This window comes from Rana temporaria, chromosome 5 (assembly GCF_905171775.1).
Source record: "Rana temporaria chromosome 5, aRanTem1.1, whole genome shotgun sequence".
NCBI classification, from domain to species: Eukaryota; Metazoa; Chordata; class Amphibia; order Anura; family Ranidae; genus Rana; species Rana temporaria.
In genome coordinates, this window is record NC_053493.1 from 220,549,993 (window position 1) to 220,577,903 (window position 27,911).

The 27,911-nt window shown below is 41.8% G+C and overlaps 1 protein-coding gene across 2 annotated transcripts in view; it reads right to left on the minus strand.

Moving 5' to 3' along the window:
• CDH12 (cadherin 12) overlaps positions 1 to 27,911 on the minus strand; it is a 1,098,816-nt gene that overhangs the window by 88,780 nt on the left and 982,125 nt on the right. For both annotated transcript variants that reach the window (XM_040353560.1, XM_040353563.1), the window contains 2 exons: positions 19,715 to 19,834; positions 586 to 753 (listed from right to left, as the gene is read on the minus strand). In XM_040353560.1, the coding sequence (XP_040209494.1) occupies positions 586 to 753; positions 19,715 to 19,834 (288 nt within the window). The remainder of the gene's footprint in view (positions 1 to 585; positions 754 to 19,714; positions 19,835 to 27,911) is intronic.

The window sequence follows — 27,911 nt, forward strand, 5'->3', positions numbered from 1 at the left end:
ACTTTTTATTCACAGTCCCTGCTCTCAAGTAGCTTAAAATGTAAGGCCCCTATCTAACATACTATATATTAGGGACAATGTAGACAGAAGGCAATTAACCTACTGTATGTCTTTGGGAAAGTATCAGGTACAACTCTGCTGACACATGTTAAACTGAGGATGGAGGACACATATTTATTTGACACATACAGCAAATTCATATACCTCCTAAGCAATAGTAATCTTATCATTAGCAATATGTAAACCATTCTTGATTCCTTGGATACACACTACCTTTTCAAAGACAAAACTTTCAATAAAATGTGTCCAAATCATATTATTCAGATTGTCATTATTTAGGACTTGAGACTTTTAAAGAACCCATATAGTAAATATCTGGTCTAATTCATGCAAAAGGAAAAACATGTAAAATTTCCCTTTTTTACCTTGTTCCACTAATATTATCCGTTTTTGCTACAGCTGTGCCTTTTGCTTTCAATATGCATCCTGATTATTTTAGGTTTTGATTCTCAATGTGGAAAAGTAATGAAAACAATATGCTTAAAAGTATATATATAAACTAATCTTGCATGCAAAAGCACCTACTTTTTGGAAATCGAGGGGGATTGTCATTAACATCAGTAAGCGTAATATTAACAGTTGTAGTTCCTGCTAAACCTCCTAGTTGCCCTCCCATATCCTTGGCTTGTATAAGAACTTGATACTGTTCTTTGACTTCTCTGTCCATGTTTGGTAAAGCTGTTCTGATGACACCTTTAAAAAAAAATACAATTACAGCCACAAATTTACATTTGCACATTTTTTAAAACTTCAAAATGTCTTTAGAACCAACAAACACTTAATACTAAAATGTGCAATGGCAGATAGTATACCTGTAAAGTATATCTCACCATGGAAATGTAAGTCTTGCAGATGGCCATGTTATCTAAACTCAGTATGAATTTTGCTACTTACTTGTACACCTTTTGTTGTGGTATGCACATTAGGTTCTATTTGAAAATGTTTTTTTTAGAACAATTCTTTCTAAACACATGCTTTGCCCAGGATTCAATGCAGTTATTCCCAGCACAATACTGAATGGGCACTCCTCTACCATTATTCTGTTCAGTTGATGAAACAACATGTGACTTCTAGCTGTCTGCTGAAAATCTATCACTTTAACTATGCTCTCACATAGGAGACTTGTAAGCCTACATGTGATAGAAATAAAGTTAAGATTAAAAAAAGGAAAATGTAAGTAATTAATAAACCAAATTTAAAAAGTAAAAGCCCCCTGCTGCTACGTATATGCCCATTCGAACACAAATTCATGCTCACATAGCACACATATTGCTTATAGCTGAGTGATAGAAATTACTTTAGGCCCATCCTTCATGGGTAGCTCTGAAGGGATGAGCTATAAAGGTTTTAAAGGTGTTGCCCATGGTACTGTAGTTCCTTACTGATTTATGATGCATGCAAATTTGAGGAATGACATGTCACGTGGCATAAAAAATTGTAACTGCAGCCATTTTCTTCCCGATGGTCTCTGCTTTCAGAAAATATATAATATATTGGGGTTTCAGGCTTAAAAATTAGCATTTAATATGTTTGTATAAACAAAATAAGACTGTACGGCAGAATTCCAGCTTTCTGTGTTAGAGGGGGGTGTAACTGTACCACAGCACAGCCATGTCACTCTACTTTGTCACCACTACATTGCACCAGTCTGTAATTCATGGTGAGGGAAGCAACGCTGACTGACTGAAAAACTGTAGTGCTGACAAGTTGGGAAACATACAGACACTACTGCTCTCAGACAGAGAGCAACAGTTCTTCTGTGCAGATAATTCTTCAGATTATTAAATGGTGCTAAAAAGCAACAAATGTTCTGTAAATAATATTTCTTGGCACTTGAAGCTTTTGAAACAATGTTTAACCACTTGCTTACTGGGCACATAAACCCCCTTCGTTCCCAGGCGAAATCTCAGCGTCCGGCACTGCGTCGCTTTAACTGACAATTGCGCGGTCGTGCGACGTGGCTCCCAAACAAAATTGGCGTCCTTTTTTCCCCACAAATAGAGCTTTCTTTTGGTGGTATTTGATCACCTCTGCGGTTTTTATTTTTTGCGCTATAAACAAAAAAAGAGCAACAATTTAAAAAAAATATATTTTTTTTTTACTTGTTGCTATAATAAATATCCCAATTTTTTTTTAAAAAACTATTTTTTTTCTCAGTTAAGGCCGATACGTATTTTTCGACGTATTTTTGTAAAAAAAAAAAAAAAATCGCAATAAGCGACTGGTTTGCGCAAAAGTTATAGCGCCTACAAAATGGGGAACAGAATTATGATTTTTTTTATTATTTTTTTTTTTTACTAGTAATGGCGGCGATCTGCGATTTTTATTGGGACTGGGATATTGCGGCGGACATATCGGACACTTTTGACACAAATTTGGCGCCATTCACATTTATACGGCGATCAGTGCTATAAAAATGCACGAATTACTGTATAAATGTGACTGGCAGTGAAGGGGTTAACACTAGGGGGTGAGGAAGGGGTTAACTGTGTAGCCTGGGTGTGTTATAACTGTGTGGAGGGAGGGGGGTGACTGGGGGAGGTGACCGATGCTGTGTCTCTATGTACAAGAGACACAGATCGGTCTCCTCTCCTCTGACAGCACGTGGAGCTCTGTGTTTACACACAGAGCTCCACATCCCTGCTGTCACCTGCCGTGTCACCGACGATCGCGTGTACCCGGCGGACATCGCGGCCGCCAGGTACACGCATCGGGTCTTCGGCGATGCGTCGGGACAGTTTTTACCCGCCGCGCGCCACCCAGTGGCGCGCGCGGGTAATGCACATAAAGGCCGTTTTTAAACGGCCACTTGGCACTTGAGAGCCGCGCTGCGGACGTATTTCGTCTATAGCGCGGATCTCAAGTGGTTAAATATTCTTCTCATTTCTAAGTTGAATTGGATATTAAATTCCTCATATTGCTTAAAAATTGCTCAATACATTTACAAAAAAATATTTTATGTTGATTATTGCTTTCATGCCTACATGCTCACGCTTTATTGTACATATGCAGAGTTACTGAAAAACTGACAGTCATGCCATGTTTGGATGACAGTTCTGAGACTACATCCCTTTTGCTTGCCTAGAGGGTAATGTGACTGGAGTCACTTTTAGACACAGGGTGAGCAAGAAAATAGTGGACATTAAGAATGTGTTGTGTGTTGTTTTGTGATAATGTTGAGTGTGTCTTCTGAGCTACAAGACGGCAAGTCTGGCCTAAAGGTCATGTCTCTGAGTCATCTAGGCTGTCAAAAAGGATTAGTTAATGAGCTCATGTTAAAGCGCTGTGCAAAATGAAGGCTGATTTTCAAAACATTGGAGAGCGACTGGACAGTATTGAGACTAAAATGGATGGCACAGTTAAACGTGTGAACCAAAATTCCAGGATGATCACCTCCCTGCAAGACCAACTGGACCAGGCCAACGCAAAGATCGAAGATCTGGAGAATAGGTCCAGGCGCTACAACTTTCGCGTGCGTGGCCTCCCGGAGACGGTCCTTGACTTAGAGGAGGCTGTCCATGCATTGATGACACAGCTGATACCGGACATTTCCCCTCATCAGTTAGAGTTAGATAGGGTCCATCGTGCCCTGACGGCTCCCAGACCTGACGGTTTACCACGTGATATTATCGTCAAGCCACACTACTATAGAATTAAGGAGAAGGTGATGATGGCGGCTAGGTCACAGGGAAACGTGCCCCTCCTGGAACATTCGGTTCAGATATTTGCCGACATATCCCAATCGACGATTCAGAAAAGGAGGGCGTTGAAACCTCTTTTGAGCCACCTAATTAATCACCGCATTAAATACCGATGGTCGTTCCCGTTTAGACTCTCCTTCTCATACAAGGGGAAACCCCATTCCTTTTCTACCTTCCAGTCTGGAGAAGAGCTGCTTCGGGAATTGGGACTACTCTCGACAGATCCAAGAGTCCCCTCCGGCGCCTCTGAGATGAGGGATAGGCCAGTGTCCCCTCTCTGGTCCCAGCAAGGCCGCTCTAATAAGAGCAAGAAGTCTACCTTGAACACCTGAATGCCTGTGACTTTGCTTACCTTTTCTTACAGGTTGTGAAGGTTTGGCCCTCTCTGACCGATGGCCGTGGTTTGGTTGGACAGTGATTGAGACCACCCTGAGATTGGGTTCTCTGCCTTAACCTTTATGTTTCTTTTATATATATTTTATGTTTTGGTTCTTAGTTTGTACCGTTTTTTAGCTTTCCGGTAAGGTGACGGACCTGGATGTGGCCTTTGGGCCTGAGTCCCTCCTTGCTCTCCTTATGGACCTCTATTGACCGATTCAGCCCGCTCTCCTCATTTTGCGACTGAATTGGGCTGAGGTGGAAACGCGTGCCACTTGAAGTGAACTTGCCTCCTCCTAGTTGGTGGAGGCGACTTTACGCTAAGTGCTGGTAGTTGATTACTCCCAGGGACACACCGGTTTACGGTGTGTCATAAGATACTCTGCAGTTGTTGTTTACACTGCGGAGTCCCTTTTTTTTTCTTTTTTGCTATTTCCTCCTTCTCTTTTCTTCTTCCTCCTTTTTTCTCCCTCTTTTGAGGGGGGGGAAGGGGAGGGGAGAACGAGGTGATGCTCACTGTTTTGATTTATTTGTACTTTATTTTTCCTACTTTAACTTATTTTTCCTTTCTCCAAGCTTCTCTCTTCTGGGGTGCACTCCAGCGTCAAAACAAAGTATGGTGGGGGCTTCGGGGGACTTCTGCAGTTCGATTTCTGAGCCTTCTAAACCGTGAGTACAGTAGACCGAACCATTATGACTCCTAAACATCCAGCAGGCTACACTATTTTGACTCATAATGTTCAGGGCCTTAATTCCCCTACCAAACGGTCTAAAGCATTTCAGCACTATTACAAAATGAGGGCGGACGTCCTACTTTTACAGGAGACACATTTTTCTAAGACCTCGGCCCCTAGATATTTACATTCGAGATACACAACATTTTTTTTGTCTAATGGCCCCGATAAAAAACGTGGCGTCGCGATTTGTTTCGCCAAGAAGGTTCCCTTTACACCCTCAACTGTGATTAGAGACAAGGAAGGCCGCTATGTCATGGTGGTGGGGAAGATTAACGATAGGGAGGTGACCTTTCTCTCCTATTACGCCCCTAATGTAGGCCAATTGTCCTTTTTTCGCTCCATGTTAGACGTAATAATGCCTCACGTAGCGGGTCACGTGGTGTTTGGGGGAGATAGCAATACCTCGTTAGATCGGGTTCTTGATAAATCTAACCCTGGGAGAGATGTTTTGAGACACGTCCCTAGACGGAGCAGCGCTATGGCACGACTACTTCACAGCTATGACCTAATAGACATTTGGAGGGACCTCCATCCTACCGCCAGGGATTTCTCGTATTACTCCCATGTCCACAAAACGTACTCGCGCATAGATCACCTGTTCACACTCTCCCCTTTGCTTCCGTATGTCTCGTCGGCAAAAATTTCTCCTATGGCATGGTCAGATCACTCGTCAGTTCAAATGGTGTTGACAGACCTTTGGTCGAAGTCAGACCCTTCGTTGTGGCGATTAAATGAGTCCCTGTTGAATGACCCTGTCCTTGAAAAGGAGGTGGAGAGGGCTATTCAACTCTACTTCCAGGAAAATTCCTCCCCGGGGGTTTCTCCTGGAACACTCTGGGCTGCCCACAAGGTCACCATTCGGGGGGTACTACTACAATTGGCCTCTAGAGTGAAACGGGAAAGGGATCAGGCTATCCGACATCAGGAGGATGAGCTTGATCGCCTTATGCGCGACCAAACAGCTAACCCACATATTGACTTTAGAAACCAGATTGATGAGGCCCGGACAGCCCTGAACTTGAGCCTGACCACTAAGGCGGAAAAATCCGTACGATGGGCCCGCCACCGATATTACACATTAGGCGATAAACCAAATACACTATTAGCAAGAAAATTGACTCCTCGGCCGTTTAGTCCTGGTCTCCCTAAACTGTGATTGAGATCTGGATTGATTACTCAAAATCCCCAGTCCATACTCCAAGAATTCTCTGCGTTCTACTCTAAATTATACACACCCCCCAGGGACCTTCGATGCGGTTGAGGCGGAAGACTTTCTGCGAGACTTGCCCCTTCCCACGCTGTCCACGGACCATGTGGAGATAATGGAGGCAGAGTTTACACCAGGTGAAATTGCAGTTGCTATTAAATCCCTAAATCCATCGAAATCGCCGGGCCCTGATGGCTTCACAGGCCATTACTATCGTAAGTACGCCGAGATATTGATCCCACATATTTGCGCCTTTTTTAATGACCTGAGAAAGGGTTCTCCCCTCCCGCCACACGAAAATAGGGCCTTTATACACGTCATTCCTAAACCTAATAAGGATCTCGGCGATTGCGCGAACTACCGCCCCATATCGTTGATAAACGTCGATCTTAAATTGCTAACCAAGGTACTAGCCACGCGTATGAATGGGTTTTTACCTAAATACATCCATCCTGATCAGGTGGGCTTTGTGCCTCATAGGCAGGCCTCGGATCAGACCAGACGCGTCATAGACATAATATCGGCCCTGAATTCTGGTTGGGATGGGGGAGGGAAGCGGGGTGCCTTGCTGTTGTCATTGGACTTGTGTAAGGCATTTGATTCCCTGTCTTGGAATTACCTTTTTTTCATACTTGGGCGGTATGGGTTTGGGTCAAATTTTTTGACGACGCTTCGCTCGGTCTACACAGCCCCGACTGCGAGTCTCTCGGTTAAAGGCTATCGATCCCCGGACATACACATAGGTAGGGGTACCCGACAGGGCTGCCCACTTTCCCCCCTGCTGTTCATTATGGCCTTAGAACGTCTCGCTATTAAGATTAGAACACATCCGGACATCCTAGGGGTCAGCTGTGGGGGCCGAGAGCATAAATGCGCTATGTTTGCGGATGACATCCTCTTGCTCCTTTCTTCCCCGGTTGCCTCTATACCCCATTTGAATCTCGTCTTAGGAAAATTCGCAACATTTTCGGGGCTATCTGTGAATCAGTCTAAATCCCAGGCCCTCAATGTCTCCCTGCCACCTCACATAGTTCGAGCCCTTCAACAGTCATTCACTTTTAACTGGCAGAAGGACGCCCTGCCTTACCTGGGCATCTTCCTGACCCCGACCCTCTCCACTCTATATAAGAGAAACTACCCCCCCCTGTTTCGTAGACTGCTGGATGATCTTCAGAGATGGTCTCGGAGTCCTCCGTCGTGGTTCGGTAGGCTGTATTCTATCAAAATGACTATTCTCCCCAAGGTGCTGTACCTATTCAGGACCCTTCCGATTGCAATAGTGGGTGCGGACCTCAAAAGATTCCAGGCTAAATTGCTTGATTTTATATGGGCTCACGGGAGGCCCAGAGTGAACAGACGGACATTGTACACTCCTAAAGTGGGAGGGGGTTTGGGTGTGCCTGATCTTCTCAGATACTTCCATGCAGCTCAATTGGCCCATCTGACCCGCTTCCATACAGCTCGACCCAGGCCGCTCTGGATGGAATTGGAGTCCTCCGTATGTGCAGACAGAGAGATCTCCCACTTAATGTGGCTTGGGGGGAAGGAGAGGCCGCCCATAATGTGTCCGTCTCTGTCATTTTCTCTCAGCCTATGGGACCGCCTAACGGCCAAACACAAGTTTAAGTCCCCACATACGCCTCTGGCACCACTGTTTCGTAATCCTCTGTTTATCCCGGGTCTCCACCCCCAGGACTTTACCTGGTGGACCAACAAGGGTCTATTGAGGATAGCGGACTTCTGTGACCACAGGGGAGTTCTCTCGAGGTCTGTCCTGCAGGAGAAATATAAACTCCCAAATGCTGAGTTTTTCCATTATACACAAATTGCCCATTTTTTGTCATCACTGAATCGTGCTTCTGACGTTACTACTAGTACTCCCATGGAGCACCTTTGTACGACCTTTGACAAACATGCTGGACATATATCCCTGATTTATAGTCTCCTATCCTCTAGCTCCCAAAAGTTAGACTATATGCTGAAATGGGAGCAGGATACGGGTGAGCCACTGGACCTTGCTGAGTGGGGTACATTGTCGCAAAGTGCCTCTAAAACTTATATTAATACCTCTTTGATAGAAGCAAATTACAAGGTATTGTTGAGGTGGTACATGGTCCCGGCGCGAGTGGCAACCTTTGTCCCTGGGGCGTCCCCGCGGTGCTTCAGGGGTTGCGCTGCAGACGGTACTATGTACCACGTCTGGTGGCTATGTCCGAAGGTGAGACGGTTTTGGATCCGTACGTACAACTTTATATACTCACTGACTCAGGTCAATCTTCGTAAGTCGCCCCTGGATGCACTGTTGGGACGTCCGATCAAGGGAATATCTAAATGTACAAAAAAGCTAATAGCATACATATTTACAGCGGCTAGGATTTCAATAGCAAGGTCCTGGAGGTCCCCCACCGTTCCTTTCTATCTGCTGAAGGCTAAATTATCTTGGATAATGGTGAATGAGAGGCTATCCGCCATCCTGGCAGACAAGGTTGCAGTGTTTCACAGGATCTGGGACCCTTGGATTGACTATCTCACGACTATGTGAGATGTAGATTACTACCGGTGAATGACCCTTTGATGCTGGAGTGCTCCCCCCATCTCTTCCTTCTTTCTTCCTTCCCTTTCCTGTTTTTCTAGTCTTTTTCTCTTTGGTGCTTTTCTGTTCTTTTTATTTTTCTCATTATTATTTTATTGCCGATGCATATTACTCTTGTTTTACTGAGTAACGGGTCTTTGAGATCAGTTGGGCTCCCCGCCGGGAGGCCCGGTAGTAGTTCTGGTTAATCCCCCCATTTTTTTTTTTATTTTTTTTTCCTATATATCCGTTGACAGTTTTGTGGTATAAAAATTTGGGTAACTCTCATGCGCTGGTTATACTGTTGTATTCTCATTGACTCGTACCTGTAACTTGAATTATACTGCTTGGACAGACTATACCTGTCCTATTATTGTATTTCTACTTGGAAATTAAATAAAAACATTGGAAACGAAAGTTCAAGAGGGCAGTATTTTCAATAAGAAACCAAAATCAAGAACACAGGGACATGATCTCAAATTAACTGGAGGAAAGATGAAACTAACCTTGGAAAGTATAATTTTACTGAAAGGGTAGCTGATGCTTGCAATAGACTTCAAACTGAGGTAGTGAATTAGTCAATAGTAAATGGCCTTTAAACATGCTAAGGACAAACATAGATCTATACCAAAAAAATAGGGCAGACTCGATGGACCACTTTGTCTTTTTTCTGCTCTCACTTTCTATGTTTCTAACATAGCCCTGGATAGCAAATCTTTCTCCACAATCTAAAATTAAGAAAAAGGTTTCAACTTGACATAAACTGTATCCCTCTTAATCCTAAAATCAAAATTTTTACTTATTCCTCCACTCACCACTCTTTTCTGCAGTGACCCTGAGGTAAGAAGTATAAAACGATGCACAAATAATTTTGGGATATTTAGGATTTTTTGTGGTACTCCAGGATACACACTAATGCCGCGTACACACGATCGGAAATTCCGACAGGAAAAGTCTGATGTGAGCATTTGGACGGAAATTCTGACTATATGTATGCAACACAAGTTTGAGCCAACATTCTATTGGAAAAAAAAACACGGTTTTCTAGACATACTTAATATCATTAGAAAATCCCCTTGCATGCGTAAACATCAGGTTAGTTTATATCCCTGACCCAGGAGATTTATTGGGTGTGTGTCCTGTGTACTTATGTGACTGTATTTTCCTCACTAGCATATTCTTCCTCTTGGGCTACCCCATGTCTACCCCCAGGGATAATCATTCATGTTTTGATGCTGGATCTATAGGTGGAGTTTTGCATGCATCAGGCATGGCTGGTTTAGTTAGTATAGTATGTACTATATGTGTCATTTTAATTGAACTATTGTAATGTGCAATGTGTATAAATATTCGTTGTGTTACTGATTGTGCATCCATCCAATTTGAAATTTCCTTCCTTCCTGAAGAAGAAGTAATATACCACGCATCAATAGCTCCATGTCTCTTATGTTAGATACCTCATGAATTAGAATATGGTGTAATTGTTATTTCATACATAGTCATAACATGGGTTCCACGGATGTGTGAACTTGGAAAGGGAATGTAATATTATATACCAGGCTGTTTATTTTTAGCTAGCTATGTTTTAGCTTAATCCTAATAAAAGATTGTTGTTTTTTGTATTTTTATATGACTAAGTATTTGTGTATTAGTTTATACCTCTGACCTCAGGTCGTTGCAGGATTGGTGAGTGGAGAAACCAGAAACAATGTATATTTTAGGATTTAGAGGAATAAAGTTTAATTCTAATAATAGTATTGGACAAGGTACATTTATGTTTACCGACCAACTATTCTACTGTAATTGAAAAATGCAATATAGGGGGATAAACTGGTGAGGGTTATGGGGGACACAAGTGGCTGACACTTAAAGGAGTTGTAAAGGAAAACAATGTTTGCCTAAAATTAATGTCTGCAAGGAAGACAGACAGAATAGTGTAATGATTCTGTTAAAAGACGAGTAAATACCTATTAAATTCCTTCATCTATATCACCTCCGGCGTTCTAGTTTCTGTTCTCTCATCCACTTCCTGGTTTGCAGCACTCGTTCATGTAAGAACTACATTTCCCAGAATGCATTGCGGCATGCCCAGTAATTCACACCTCCTTGAAGTCTCTAACACGTAGAGAGCGTCCTGCCGCACAGATGTAGTTTCCAGGAGAGGGCAAGCACGTCACTGACCACCGCAGTAAAGCCTCCCTTCACGGTGGTGAGTAACACTCAGACAAGCAGGAAGTGAACAGAACAGAGAAGAAATAGAGCAACTTTTGAGCAAAAACGAACAATGAGGAAGTGAAAAGAAGAATGTCTGCAGGTAAAGGATGCTTATTATGAAAAAAAATGTTTTCCTTTACAACCCCTTTAAGGAAATGTTGGTTTTTCTCTGGATTTTGGCAGTGTGGGCATCAAATATGGTGGGTTTTATTGCTCTTTTTTTATAGATAAAAAGAGTTGCAAGCCAAAAAAAGTATTTGCAGCAGTGTCACTTTAAGGTGCTGGAAGGTATTTTTTTACTTTGTCTGCCCAAATTCAATCATGTATAATTCAGTAATACTTGATACACTATTTTTTAACTGTTATTGTTTCTTAGAATGGCACATTTTCATTGTGACAATTATTTAGAAGATTAGTTTGTGACAACAGTAAAACATTTTAAGAGCTATTTATCCTGTGAAACTGCATGTACATTTGTTCTGGGGAAATAGGAAAAGAAAAAATTATAAATAAAAACTCTGCACTGGGGGTGTGGTTTTGTTGCAGAGCATAATGGCCCTTAACTCCCCTGCTTTGTCCTGAAGGAAGAACAACAGCAGTTGTATAGCAGAGAGGATCGCTGCAGTACATTCTTGCTGCACACCGCCGATGACACGGATCCCGGGGACATGTCCAAGAAGAAATTCAAGCCCCCTGCTCCCCACAGACTGACTGAATTCTGCTCCCGGCCAGAGATGGTGACCCAAGATGGCACCAAAACTGAGAATACAGCACATCCACAGCTCCCTCTCATTCCGCCTGATTCTCCACAACACTCAGAGAAGGAGTCTACAGCATCACGAGACCAGCCCAGCCTCTATCTTTACACTGCATACAGACACAAGATAGCAGCTGCCTCACCTGCTTATTCTCCCCTCAAGGCACCTGTGAGTAAGAAACACATGGGGGATGATGTTTCAGCATACTGTATAGAGGGGGATATTTTTGAAACTCTTGCCTCTATGTCTGCCTCTAGTAACCCAGTGTCTTGGCATTTATGACCCTCCATAAAGATATTCAAGCAGAATTGTGTTCCTCCATCACACATGTTCATGCCAGAATAGATCATGTGGAGGATTGTACTGATCACATTGAAAGGCAAATATAGGATTACTACAGCCTATAATGAATTAGTTGATGCACACGCTGGACACACGGAGGAGCTCCAGTTCCTAAAATCCAAAATTGCAGACCTAGAAATTTGTTCAAGGAGAAACAACACAAGATTTAGAGGCATCCCTGAATCAAAAATAATGATCTGGTTTCATACCTCAAACTTCCTCAAATGTATCCCATCTCTTTTTCCATCTGATATTTAAATAGATTGGGTGCATAGAATCTACAACCCTGCATCCATACCAAGAGATGTGATCGCCCGTATACATTTTGTTCACATTAAAGAGGTTGTAAACCCCATTCCTGAAATTTGACCTGGGCACATCTATCTGTAGTGTTTACTTATCTCTCTCCAAAGAGCTGTCTGGTGTCTTTCTGTTGATCAGTAATTTGGTTATCAGCATGATAACTTCTGACAAGCTCTCCGATAACCGAGATAAAACCAGCCTGAATTTTGTGTTGGGGATGGTGCATAGAAATAAATTAGCAGACAGCTGGTCTATTCACAGCACAGCTCTGCACATTTATTTCTTCCCCTGCCTATTTTGGGAGGGGTGTGTGTCTTTCCTCCAATCAGCTGTTACACAGTGTATGCCAAGAATCCACACCCAGTGGTGGAACAGCAAGAGAAAATGCTAACATGATGTGCACGTATACAAGTAAAACTTATGTAGTGAGATTTGTTTAATCTCTGTGTATCATCTGAGGCTGTTCACTTCACTGGGTATTTGTGAGGGTTTACATCCACTTTAAAGATCAGCTCATGAAAGCTGTCAAAACCATATTTACTCTTCCTATCTGCAGCTACTGCGCAAACATGTAAAGAATTATCTGCTCTTACCAAATCACTCAGGGATCACAACTTCCCTTAGCAATGGGTTTACCCTACCAAACTGCTGGTAACTTAACACAATCAAATGGTGCCATTGCACACCACCAAGGAGGGCTATATACTGCTTAAAAAATTGCGTTATGCCTGTTGCCCCATTTCACTGCCCTAACACGGGACCAACCACTTTACAAATTACTGGGCAAAACCGAGTAAGCATATCTACGAAACACCAGGTATCTACTCTTGCTAATCCTTAGCAACATTATTTCCTGAATGCACAGCCATTACATGTTACTCCACACCCCTGTTTACTAGTGTGCTATGTATACTATGTTGTTAATTACTGTTATACTCAACATGCAATATTTTGTTGTTTGGATTTTTGCAATTTGTTCTGTTCAACCTTTTGTCACCATCTATATGCACTTGCTTTCAAAACTGAACATAACTGGATGAATTTAATATGGTCTCTCTATGGGCATATCACAGCACTCCTATACTTCCAATAATGGCACTTAAACTTGTTACACATAATATGAAAGGGTTAAACAGCCCATTTAAATGCTGTTTGATGTGAAAAGAGGAGCTATGCCAAAAGGGGGACATACACACCTTTTACCATCCATGATCCATTACTCTTGATACTATGTGATTTTTTATACTTAAGCCCTGATAGATGTAAGTGATATCATGGCTTACTTTCTGGTTTAGATATCTTTACAATCGAACCCTTGTTCTGCCTTATTGTACTTGAGGTGACACAATACCCAGGGCTTTTTTTCAGCGGGGGAACGCAGTGCCGGCACCTCCAGAACTGAATATATGTAATGGCAAGGGGTGCTGGAGGATCTATTGATACTGGTGCTGGGGAATCTGTTATTGCTGGAGGGAATCTATCCACTGAGGATGGGGGATCTATTGTTGCTGGGTGAGTCTTATGTTGCTGGGAGGGATTTACTGTTGAAGAAGGGGTCTTTATTGCTGGCTGCTGGATTGTCTATTAATGCTGGCTACTGGGAAATGTATTGTTGCTGGAGGGGACTTATTTTTGCAGGGGGGGGGGGTATTGTTGCTGTGGAGGTCTGTTGTTGCCAGTGGAGGTTGTATTGTTGCTGGGGTGGGTCTTATGCTGCAGGCGGTCAATCATTGCCGGAGGGAGGGGTCTAGTATTGCTGGCTGCTGAAGGGTGTATTAATGCTGGCTGTTGAGAGTGTATTGTCACTGGGGTGTTCATTGTTGCCAATACTAAGCACTATAAAATGATACTTGGTTCTGTATTCTCTAAAAGGGGTGGTACTGGGAGGTGGGTAGGAGGTGGAACCAAGGAACAGTGCTTGGAGGTGGGTAGGGGCGGAGTCAAGGGATGACTCAGAAAGGAGGAGTTCCTGCACCTATTCTCTGAGAAAAAAAGCCCTGACAATACCTATCCTTTCCTTTATATGCCCCCCCTGTTTATGTCTTCCCTTGTCTAATTGCAGTTACGGTTAGTCATCTTACTGATTACAGATATGTTTGTATGATTCTCTTATACTTAATTGTTCTTCTCTGGAAAACCAATAAAGATATACTGTTTAAAAATAAAAAATAAATAAAAACACAGGCCCAGATTCACAAAGACTTACGACGGCGTATCTCCAGATACGCCGTTGTAAGTCCGAATGGCCGCCGTCGTATCTATGCGCCTGATTCATAGAATCAGTTACGCATAGATTTGGCCAAGATACGAGCGGCGTAAGTCTCCTACACCGTCGTATTTTGGGGTGCATATTTATGCTGGCCACTAGGTGGCGCTTCCATTGATTTCTGAGTTGAATATGTAAATGAGCAAGATACGCCGATTCACAAACGTACATACGCCCGTCGCAATTAGTTACGCCGTTTACGTAAGACATACGCCGGCGTAAAGATAAAGCAGGTCTCTAGGTGGCGCAGCCCATGCAAGGTATGGACGTCGGAACAAGCGTATCTTTTTACATCGTTTGCGTAAGTCATACGTGAATGGGGCTGTGCGTAGGTTACTTTCACGTCACAGGCATTGAGCCGGCGTATCTTTGTGCGTAAATACGATGTGATACTGAGAATGCGCGCGCATGCGCCGTTCGTTCGGCCATGCATCCACATGGGGTCACGCACAATTTAAATACAACACGCCCACGACCTGCCTACTTTGAATTACGCGCGCTTACGCCGGCCGATTTGCGATACGCCGCCGTAACTTAGGACGCAAGTGCTTTGTGAATACAGCACTTGCCTCTCTAAGTAGCGGCGGCGTAGCGTAAAAAGGATACGCTACGCCCTACTTGAATCTAGGTCACAATGTTTAACAACACTCTATAATTTCACCTTAACATTAGGAGGCCAAACTATCTGGTAAGCACACAGTGGTGTGTACATGTCATGTTGGAGCACTGAAGTCTACACAGTTTGCACTTAAAACACGGGCTACAATTTGGAATGTTTCAGACATTAAGTTTACTGATTTCTTTTGCTATTGTGGTTTTTATATATTTATTATTTACTATTATGAAGATATTGCTTTTGTTTTTTGGTCAAATATGTGGATTCTATAGTGGCAAAATATTTTCTATTTGTCTTTTGTTGATATACCCATATATATACTGATTTATATTATCTTCTCCTAGAAGGCTTCATTAATACTTGCTTAGGTTTAAATTGTTGTCTGTGTCCTCTCTGAGGAGATTCACTTTCCCTGAAAAAATCTGTTTGTCCTTCCTTCTCGTTTGTAGTTAACATTGGTTAAAATGATTCACAGGTTATTATATTATAATTAACTTGGCTAACTGTTCACATTTCCAATATTTCTATATCCCAGTGCCCCACTGGTGTTTCTGGTCTTGTTGTGAATTCTTAATCACTGTATAGCTTAGATCCCAGGGAAGCTATGAAGATAGCTAAATGATTGGTCATTACTTAAGGAATTTATACAGTTTGGTATGTGATACACTCTATTATAGTAAAAAAGCAGCTCATACCATTAATAACATATATTTAATAACACCATTCCTTACATTGGGAATAGGGGCATCTTGGCAAAGTTCAGTTAGCAAGTGGTGTGGTTAATCAGAAAAAAGTCCACTAAACCTAAACATAGCATCAAAGCCCCCAGTCAAGTATATAGAAGATTCATTCGTTTTCTGTCCTTTTTTAAGACCAATTTGAAGATGTTGTTAAAAATGGGCATAGGTAGCTTGGGCATTGCGGACACGTACCAATACAATTTTTTGTAAGTGCCATTTGGTGGGGAGAGGGTATTTCAATGTTGCTTAAATGGCAACACTGAAAATACAAACAAAAACCATTATAAAACATGCTTTGGGGATATCATAGGCATGCACAGCTGTGGAGCCATATGAGGGAGTAACTTTTTTAATTACAATGGTCAGGGATCTGTCATGTAGCCCAGGACTACTCTCCTAAAATTAAGGGCTTGTAGCCTAGTATAGTTCAGGAGGCTCACTGCCCCCCCTACCTTTCTTCTCAGCCACTCGAGCTGCGTGCCTGAATAACGTTTTTCTTATACACATTTATCGAGATCCCGCACAGGTTTTTTTTCTAAAAGGGGACAGTACACATTTTTATTTTTATTTTTGTGTTTATTGTATATTTTATCAATTTTCCCCCTTTTCTTTTGTTGGTATTTGATCACCTCTGCGGTCTTTATTATTTATGCTATAAACAAACAAAGAGCGACAATTTAAAAAATACATTTTTTATTAACTTTTTTCATAATACATATAAAAAAAAATTAACAAATAAAAAAAAAACAGATTTATTCATCAGTTTAGACCGATATATATATTCTTCTACATATTTTTGGTAAACAAATTGCTATAGGCGATTGGTTTGCACAAAACTTATTGTATCTACAAACTATGGGATAGGTTTAAGGACTTTTTTATTATTGTTTTTACTGTTAATGGCATCAAACAGCTATTTTTAGTGGACTGAGACATGGCGGCGGACAAATCTGACCCCGAATTACACTTTTTGTGGACCAGTGGCATCACATTGATCAGTGCTATAAAAATGCAGTGATCAATGTAAAAATGACACAGTAAGGGAAGGGGTTAACAGTAAGGAGGATCAAGGGGTTAAATGTGTTCCCTCAGAGTGTTCTAACTGTAGGGGGGCGGTCTGGCAGGGACATGACAGAGATCACTGTTCCCAATCACTGGGAACAGTAGATCTCTGTCATGTCTTCTGTCTGAATGGGGATCTGCCTGGTTTACAAAGGCAGATCCCCATTCTGCCTCTATATACCACGATTGCGGGTCAATGGCGAACATCGAGTTTGTCCAACCCGTGGCCATGCTCCTGCAGCGTGCATTGTGCGTGAACGAGCGCCGCTGGCGCAGGAGGATGTGGGAGTCATCAGGGCAGACTCATCAGAAATCTGGAAGTTCCCTCTCAGATAAATAAGTATGGATATAGGACAGAAAGAGAAGAAACGTGCAATAGTAGTGTTAGCTTGGTGGTATTGCTTGTGTTAGCACATTAAATGACAGGGCATTGGCTGGTTTATTTCTGTTTGTAAACAAAATGGTTGGTCAGTGACATCACCCAGGATTATCAGACAGTTTGTTGACATACAACTACCAGCCAGGGATCTGTCATTTGTGAGGATGTGCCAGCAAGTGAAGATTGACAAGCACAGTGGGTCATTGTATTGGTGGCTCAAAACTGTAAGCTTGCATATTACCTTGATTCACATGCATCTATGTCACTGGACTGACATTGGATCTACATCAGACTGACATTGACATTTTATTTTCATATCAATGGGTCATTATGATTGGCTTTGATCTCAATCTTTGGACTTTATTATTAACATTGACAATGGTGAATATTTTTGTAATTACTATTTATAATGGGGATATTTTTACCTCTTAGTTCTTCAACTGGCAAATTGATATCTGGGGGCCCCTATAGGCTAAAGGGGTCTCCCAGATTCTAATTCACCTCCCTTATGCCCTGTACACACGATCGGTCCATCCAATGAAAATGGTCTGATGGATTTTTTCAGTTATCCGATGAAGTTGACTGATGATCAGTTGTGCCTACACACCATCGGTTAAAAAAACGATTGTGTCAGAATGCGGTGACGTAAAACACAACGACGTGCTGAAAAAAATTAAGTTCAATGCTTCCAAGCATGCGTCGACTTGATTATGAGCATGTGTGGATTTTTAACCGATGATGTTCCTACAGACGATCATTTTTTTCTATAGGTTTTTTATCCATTAGATCATTTTAAAACACGTTCCTAATTTTTTAACCTATAGATAAATAACCGATGGGGCCCACACGCGATCGGTTTAGTCTGATGAAAACGGTCCATCAGACCGTTTTCATCAGACTAACTGATTGTGTGTACGCGGCATTAGACCCCCTCATTCCTTTTGGAGGACAGGGTTTGAGGAATAAGGCCCTTGTCCCCATCAACACGTGTCTCTTATATAATTCTAGGAGGTTCCCACACATTTTTCTTAGTACATAGTTTACATATTTTTCAAAAAAACTGCCAGTAAATATCAGGGGCTGATAATTTCATTCTGTGATGACTTTTTAATTGTAAATCAAGTAAATTACTTTGTTATAGGTATTGTCAGCATTTCCATATCATGTTTATACTGTTCAAATATTTACTGTGTTAGTTTTCAATAGGAGTTCTGTAATTTCTAGGTTTCCAGTAAAACAATGTGCTCTGCCAGTAAATTTCCAATGTTTTGTCAGTAAAAAAAATGCTGCTGGAGGTTGGCAACCCTGGTTTGGATCCCTTTATTCATGCAAAACTCTTATCCAGACATGCGTCAACAAACGTGATGCCCTAAACCAGGGCTCAACAAATCCCGGGCGTCAGGTTGCCATGGCGACTAGAAATGGTGTCCTGGCGACTTGGCTTGGAAGGTGGACCATCTGGTGGTGAGCCGTTGGTATTACAAGTTACAAGCTCTTCGGGACGGGGTGCGTTTTCTGGTTCCTAACTTTTTTAGCTGGCTCCTAGATTCCTAAACCATAGGAGACCATGTGTCCTCAACATTGACAAGGTATCTAGGAAGTGGGGTGGCAAACCTCATGTTTATGGGCACCAGGGCCTCATCTCAATATCCTGTCCCCAAAAGGGTCTTGACGTGTGATGAGTGGTCTGAGGGGTTGGACTTATTGGATTCTGGAAACCCTCTTTAGAATTAAAGGGCCTCCAAATATCTTTTCCCAGGTGAATGAGTAAGGAGTACTCCTTCTTACTCATTCACAAAAATGTAAATAGTGAATAAAACACCCACATCATAAAAAAAAAAAAACCTCTTTTATTATAGAAAAAAAATGTCTCCAATGTAAAGCCAATGGTAATCATAGACAATGACAATAACATGATGACCCACTGCACCCAATTATGTAACCCTGCTGCTACTCACCTCACAAAAAAAAGATCACAGCAGGCAGCTGTATGTCAACAAACTGTCCAGAAATGCGAAGTAGCCTCATTTACTATACATAGTCAATAACATCACCCAGGATATCGGGTAGGGGTTCAGACAGACAAACTGCCCAAATGTAGCCAGTTTGTTCACGTACATGTGAACAAGCTGGGTTATGTATGAACTAATTTCAAGCCCAAACCAAAGCTCATCCTTACTTGGGACAACTTATTTCTAAAGGTACACAGTAATTCAGAGAAAAAGTCATGTATTTAACCTTTAACATCATCTGGTTTAAAATAACTACTTCTATATTACTGATATACAGTACATGAAAAAAGGGTATCCACCTATTTAAGTGTTTAACAAAAGAATGTAAGCAATAAAACATTATTTTGTTATTATGATATTTTCATACCTGTCTTAGGATCAATAGAAAAATAAGGTTGTCCCTGAAGAATGCTATAAACCACTCTTGCACTGCTTCCATATGTAGGATCATCAGCATCAGTTGCTTTCACCTGAAGTACATAGGCACCTAGAATTAACACAAATAAAAATAATTAAATCATCTAGATAAAAATAAATATTTTGCTTTGAAATATGGCAAAATTCCATCACATTGTATTTGTTTACTTAAACATAGCATACAAAGTATGGCTAACAGTGCAAATTTCAGCCCAAGGTTTATGGGATTAAAATAAACAAAACTAATTAAAATGTGTCAAAGCAGAGTTCCAGCTGCTTGTTTGATTTTTTTTTTTTAAACACCAATGTGATGATAGCACCTATAAATTCATAAATCCGTATGAGTAGTAAATGTATGTTTTAGTAGTCTCTTCTGTGAGACTTCTCCCATCTTGGGTTTGGGCATCTGAAGGACATAAATGTTGTTTTGGTACAATGTTGCACGACCGTGCAATTGTCCTTAAAATCGATGCAGTGTCTTATCGCAAAAATCCTCCCGGGGCTGAAGTGGTTAAGTAAACAAAAAAAGTAATTTCTCTCAGTGCCGGCTCACACAGGGGCAACCCGACTTGCAGCACAACTATGCAAGGCGATCTGCACAGAACTTTTGTATAGAAGTCAATGCAAGTTGCCCTGAAGTCGTCCCAAAGTTGTACAGGAACCTTTTTCTAAGTCGGAGCAACTAGAGTCACTCCTATCAGAATGGTTCCATAGTTCAGAACGGCAGCTAAGTCATCTGACAAGTCACCCCTTTGTGAACTGGCACTAAGTTATTTTTATTTAAAAAAAAGTTCTGTCTAGAATTATATCTGCTAGAAAACACTGTTCTGTACACTGATTTGGTTTCTAACTAGCTTTCATCTAGTTTTTAATTTCCATTATAGTAACATCATTTTCCTTATAAGCTGCTAAGCTCTCTTTAGACAGGCAGATGGCAAGTTTGTGTAATGAGCCATGAAGTCAGGGAATTCAAGTCATTAGTAGCAAAACAAGTAAAAAGGGGTGCACAGAGAAGGATTTTCCGGCAAATATTTTACATTTAAGTGGTTGTAAAGGATATTTTTTTAATTAAAATAATAAACATGGTTTATTTACCTGCCCTGTTTGGGCTCCCCCCACCAGCACTATGTTCTCTTTTTCTTCTATATCTGCCCCTCTAACAAGTCCATAGACACACACAGTATGACTCGGCCTCGCCCCCTGCTCCGTCTCCTCACACAATTTGACTGGCAGCAGCAGCCATTGGCTCTCATTAATCTCAGCTAAGTCTGTGAGAGTGGGGAGAAGGGAAACATATACTGAAGCCAGCAACATCACTGGATCAATGCAGGGCAGAGGTACGTGTTTAAGGGGGCTAGAAGTGCACTGTTTTTGTACCTTGATGCAGAGCATGCATCACTTTAAAAGATTAAAGTGGCTGACACATCTAATTAAGGAATCTGTCATTAAATAAATGCTTAGGTTGCTGTTGTTGACCTTCTTCCAAACATGATAGGTGATTGGCTATTATGCTAATAGTATCAATATATCAATACTTCTGAATCACGGTGACAGGACACATATGCTGCCTAGAAGTCAGAACTTCTCCAGCTAATGAGAGCATGCAAATCTCACTTGTGATTTTTTTCCTTAAGGCAATGATGTATATATATATATATATATATATATATATATATATATATATATATATATAAGCATGCAAACAGGGAGGGAGCATTAGAACTAGAGGTAACTAGATGTGTTGTATGCTCTTGTGCTGACAAAGAACATGGTGACAGGAAAAGTAGAAGAATGAACTGCTACTGCCTCTTTTACTCTTCAAAGATATGCTGACGGGAAGGGGAAATAAGGTCACAATCTAGCAGTAAACTCTGGGAAGGTGGGGAATTCTCTAGTCTGGCTGATCAAAAATACAATGTACTTTATCTGAGTACACTATTGAGTTGTTTGGATGTTTCACAGTGCCCTATGTAGGACAATTGTGAATTTTTGATCACACCAAGTGCATTACATTTATAGTAGAAAAAAAATGAAAACAGACTACTAAGTAATATCCTTTGGTTACACCTTTGGTTACTCACTAACATTCAGCTGCCATATGATGTAATTTAAAGTGGTTGTTATTGTTAAGCCACTTTCACATCTTCATACCACCCCCTCTGTGTTCTAATTGTGTGTGCCGTTACGTGAGTGATTTATAAAAAAAAAAATCTGCTATTCCTCATTTCACAGCTCTTCTCAGTGAACACATGACCGGCTGTGTTTCTTCTCTCCCTGTCTGACAGATGCAGCGGGTGGGGCCGAGATTTCCCCACTAATATCACTCCTGAGAGGAGGAGGAGAGGAGAGAAAGAGTCATCCGATCATGTGATTGCTGAAAAGAGGTGTGAAATGAGGTATAGCAGGCTTTTTTTTAAAAAAAAATCACTTACACAGGGGCACACAGGATTAGCACACAGAGTGGATGGTATGAAGATTTGAAAGTTATTTGAGCAGCAGAAGTTGTGGAGATGGTCACTGTCACAAGCTAAAAGGCAGAGAGGGAGGGGGGAGAGAGCACAGAGGAGGACAGGAGGGCTGCTGATAATGGAGACACATAAACGGGTGATACAGGGGGCCAAATGACACAACACATGCACTGTGCTGTATAAAATGCTTTAAAGGAACAGGATATTTTTTTGGGGGGGTTAATAAATGCTTTAAGAACAGGGTTTGTTTTAATGACAGACTGCTTGAAAATTGACTGGAAAAAAGTAAAAGACACCCAAATGATAAGTCCTTTTACAACTTCAAATATGTCAAGTCATTTATTTCCATCTAAAAGAGTATATAAAGGAGACTTAAAAATGATTTTAAAGCGGGAGTTCACCCAATTCGTTTTATTTTCTCTTTTCCCCTTAGATGCATGCTCGTTTTGTGAAGGGGAATCGGCTAGTTGTTTTAAAATATGATCCGTACTTACCGTTTACGAGATGCATCTTCTCCGTCGCTTCCGGGTATGGGTCTTCGGGAGCGGGCATTCCTTCTTGATTGACAGTCTTCCGAGAGGCTTCCGACGGTCGCATCCATCGCGTCACTCGTAGCCGAAAGAAGCCGAACGTCGGTGCGGCTCTATACTGCGCCTGCGCACCGACGTTCGGCTTCTTTCGGAAAATCGTGGCGCGATGGATGCGACCGTCGGAAGCCTCTCGGAAGACTGTCAATCAAGAAGGAACGCCCAGTCCCGCAGCCCATACCCGGAAGCGGCGGAGAAGATGCATCTCGTAAACGGTAAGTACGGATCATATTTTAAAACAACTAGCCGATTCCCCTAGACAAAACGAGCATTCATCTAAGGGGAAAATGTGTTCTCTATGGGTGAACCTCCGCTTTAAATACATTCTAGATGAGTAAACATTGATTTACTAAAGGCAAACAGAATATGTACTTTGCAAGTGCAGTTGCACTCATTGTCCGCAGAGTTTAGTGAATGTGGTGACGGTCTGCTGATTTCCATCGTCCAATCATATACATGCAAACTAGCTGTTATTTTTTTTGTTCCTTTAATCTGATTGGGTATTTGTTACAAAGTGCAGATTTAACACATTCACTAAGCTCTGGTGAAAATAAGTGCAACCATAAAGTGCACAGCCTTTAGTAAATCAACCCCATTGTCTGATGTAAGTCAGTCTGAAAATCAGTAACTGTGTAAAGAATACTTGTTAAAAGACACTGGATGACATACTTCTAGTCAAATATAGGCTAGGAATTTACATTACAGGGGAGTAATTTCCAAAGAAATGGCAGTATAACAGTGAGGATCGGCAAGACATGAAGGCAAAATGGCATGGTGCATGAAGCAAGATTACTGGACTGGGTCACAGATATTTGTCAAATAATACCCTAAACGGGTTATTTAGTACCTTTTCAGAAAAAAAAATAAAAGGTGAACTAACACCCTATCCCCTTTCCACCCCCTCGGTCCCCATTATACTTACAGCTCCATGGGTGATGGGCTGTCAGTGCCCCCACAGATGGTGTAGTGGTCCAGGGATTTGAAATCCCTGCTCTTCTCCCTCTTCTTGCTGCACGGTTTCTGGGACTGGTCAGAGTGTTGTTCTGGGCTGGTTCTGAGCAATCAGAATCACTCTGATCCATCCCAGAAGCCCTGCAGAAAGAAGATGGAAAATAGCATGGATTTCAGATCCCAAGACAGTTACACTGATGGCTAATCACCCACGGATCCAGGGGGGGCATCGGGGAAATTGCCACCCCCAAGAAATGTGTTTTAGTTGCGGAATTTGCGGGAGCCTAAAAGTCTGATCAGGCGGTAGTTGCGTAACTTGCGGGTGCCTGAGAGTCTGAGCAGGCAGTAGTTGCGGAACTTGTGGGCGCCTGAGAGTCTGAGGGGGCAGTAGTTGCAGAACTTGCATGCGCCTGAGAGTCTGAGCAGGCAGTAGTTGCGGAACTTGCGGGCGCCTAAGAGTCTGATCAGGTGGCTCCACCTGCGAGTGACAGCGTGAGCTGCTGGGTGGTCGGTGTGTGGGCGGGCGGCGAGTGAGAGTCAGAGAGTGGGCAGTCAGCTAGTCAGCTCTGTGGGTAAGCAGTTGGCTGGCTAATCAACAAACTGGTGGCCGGAGGGGGGAAAGAGATGACCCACCCTGCATCCCTGCAGTAAATTCCACCCTCACTGTGCAGGCATCAGAGAGATTACATGCTTTCTCTGCTGCCTGACTCTGACAAGCAAAACAACACCTTAGCAAGTGACAATCCACAAGGTGTGGCAGGTGAGGTGGCAAGTGACAATCTGCATCTGGTGGCAGGCAAGTGACATTCCGCAACTTGTGGCAAGTGACAATCCGCAACATGTGGCAAGTGACAATCCGCAACTTGTGGCAGGTGACGTGGCAAGTGACAATCTGCATCTGGTGGCAGGCAAGTGACATTCCGCAACATGTGGCAGGTGATGTGGCAAGTGCCAATCCGCAATGTGTGGCAAGTGCCAATCCGCAAAGTGTGGTAGGTGATGTGGCAAGTGACAATCCGCAATGTGTGGCAAATGACAATCTGCAACGTGTGGCAGGTGACGTGGCAAGCGACAAGCTGCATCTGGTGGCAGGTGACGTGGCAAGTGACACACTCGGGGCTCCCACTGATTCTGCATTATGGTGAGTTAAACCATTTCATTTTATATTACAATGTAATAATATAAATAATGCGCTACAATCATCCTGACACCATAAGAACCATGGTGCCGTGATCATTGAAGCGCTAACACAAGTCATTTCTCCGATAAATTGTTCCCCAAAAAAAAAAATTCTGGTAGTGCCCCTCCTGAGACTAGACTCTGGATCTGCCCCTGCATGGAGGTAAGTACAGAGGGAACTGGAGAGTAGGAAGGCATAGGGTGTTAGTTTAATTTTACTTTTCTTCTGAAAATGTGAATTTACACTTTAATCCAGTGGGCTGAATGACACCAAAAAAAACTGAATACTCCATCCACATAAATAAGGTTGACTGATGGTAATTTTCCAACATATACCGTCAACAGAAGTTGATCAAACAATTGACTTCTGTCGAGCAGAAGAGCCCACACACTGATCAACATTCGTCTGCACTCTGCTGAAATGGCTGAATTTCGATAGGTGTACTGAAAGCCTTAGCTCAATTTGACCACTTTACATTTATTTATTCTCTGGAGTTCTTCAAATTCAGGTTGCCATTATGCAGTTTTGAGATGACCTGGTTTATGTACAGAACTTTCTTTTGTATTTTTTACAAACTCTTGAAAGAATTACGGCTTAGAAGTTTGGGAGCTATTTCCCATGAAATCATGTATGGTTGATAAATGTGATCCTTGTGTTCTGAGAATCCAGACACATTGCTCTTAATCAGCTTTTCAAAGCAAAACATGCAGTGATATATTTTACTTTTGGTCCAGCTTCCTCTTCTGCTTGTTTTTATTTACTGTGCAATAATGAAAGAAATAGCATGAGTCACTGTGCCACCTCATTAGTTTTCAAGTGCCAATGAAAGAAAGGCCTTGATCAAAATCCAGTGCCTTGCTATGTATGCGTCCGTATAGTATAAGTATCTGACATTGCCCTTGTATGCCTTAACATGAAAAAATAAAGAAAGAAAATCAAAGCGTAATTTACCATGATAGAAGTATTCTATGAGAAGCTTTTGCTTGAATTATACATAAGAAATTTTTCACCTAAGCAGAAGGTTCTTCCATCATATTGTCTTAGTAACCCAAGCCAGCCTGCATCAATAATAATCTTCAGAAGCAGACAGAGCCATGTAGCTTTATTCTTCATATTCTTTAGTGACTCCAGACAGTGCTGATGCCTTTTTTTTCTGCTTCTACAGAAGGCCATGTCTGTATAGGCCATTGATAGATGTTTTATAATTTGGACCTTTGCTTTTATTTAATCGATTACTTTACATTATTGGGAATATATATATATATATATATATATATATATATATATATAGACATACAGTATTACTACTGTGTATTTTTTATATGTACACACATTTTATTATAGACTTTACCTAAGACCCATTTTTGATTTTTGCCGCAAACACATGATCGGTCAAACCGATGAGAACGGTCTGATGGACCGTTTTCATTGGTTAACCGATGAAGCTGACTGATGGTCAGTCGCGCCTACACACCATCGGTTAAAAAAACGATCGTGTCAGAACGTGGTGACGTAAAACACAACGACGTGCTGAAACAAATGAACTCCAATGCTTCCAAGCATGCGTCAACTTGATTCTGAGCATGCCTGGATTTTTAACCGATGGACGTGCCTACAAACGATCAGTTTTGTTCTATCGGTTAGGTATCCATCGGTTAAATTTAAAACAAGATTGTTTTTTTTTAACCTATGGATAAATAACCAATGGGGCCCACACACGATCGGTTTGGTCCGATGAAAACGGTCCATCAGACCGTTCTCATCGGTTTGACGGATCATGTGTACGTGGCATTTATTTGTTAACTTGCTGATATTACGATTATGAGGTTATTTAGTGTACAGGTTTGTATGGTCAGGCCCTAGTGCGTGACGTAATGTGATAAGTAACATTGTTGCTAGCTTCTGTTAAATAACAGCTGTGATACAATTATATAAGGCCTTTTGTAATATTTGTATTTATTATAGACATATTAACCTTATTACACCCCTTCCTATAAACTTTTAGGTGGGCTATAAGGCCTGGAGGGTAGAGCAGCTTCTGTGTAGCATGTGACCACTGTGACTGGCTCTAACAACAGTCATATGATTGGGAGCAGGAGTCACTGGCTCTCAATCAGAATCCAAGAACAAGAGCTGTCAGAGCATGCTCTCTCCAGACAACCTCAGGTTGCCATGGAAGCATATACAAGATGGCTGGGCGTTAAAACCCCACCCTCTTTGCTACCTCAAACTGTATATTAGTTATGCAGTCATTAAGAAGTTATCCAAATATCCAACCATGTATATGCAGGGAATTAGGTTATCATACTGAAAATTAGATTTCTGACTTTATTGGATTTTAGAAACTCTCTAACTAGCAGCAAAAGTGAGTTCCAACATATCGAATTAGGAAGAACAACATATTTCGGACAAATATTGCGTATCACAGTTCTATACCTTTTTGTGTGTATGTATGTACTGTATAATCAGATCAATAGATACGTGGATATGGGTGGACCAATCTGGGAAGTCTGGGAAGTCGGAAGTCAGGTGTAAAGGGACAGGCAGTCTGTTTACATCCAACCACTCATAGAGGAGAGCAGGCTGTGTCTGTGTCCACTGTGCATAGGTGGAGCGGACACAGACCAGCCATCTGTCTGCTCAGTGGGGATAACGGACAGATTTCCCACTGAGCAGGTGGACTCACACACAAACACTGTTCAGTCATAACATTATGACCACTGAAATAATAAATGAATAACATTGATTATCTTGTTACAATGGCATCTGAAATATCTGAAAGTCGGTGGAATATATTAAGCAGTGAGTACATATGTTGTTCCTGAAATTGATGTGTTGAAAGTAGAGAAAATGTGAAAGCATAAAGATTTGAGTGTCTTTGACAAGGGCCAAACTGTAATTACTACAACTCCTGGAAAAAAGTATAGAATCACCACTAAAAATAATCACAGGCATGCCTCA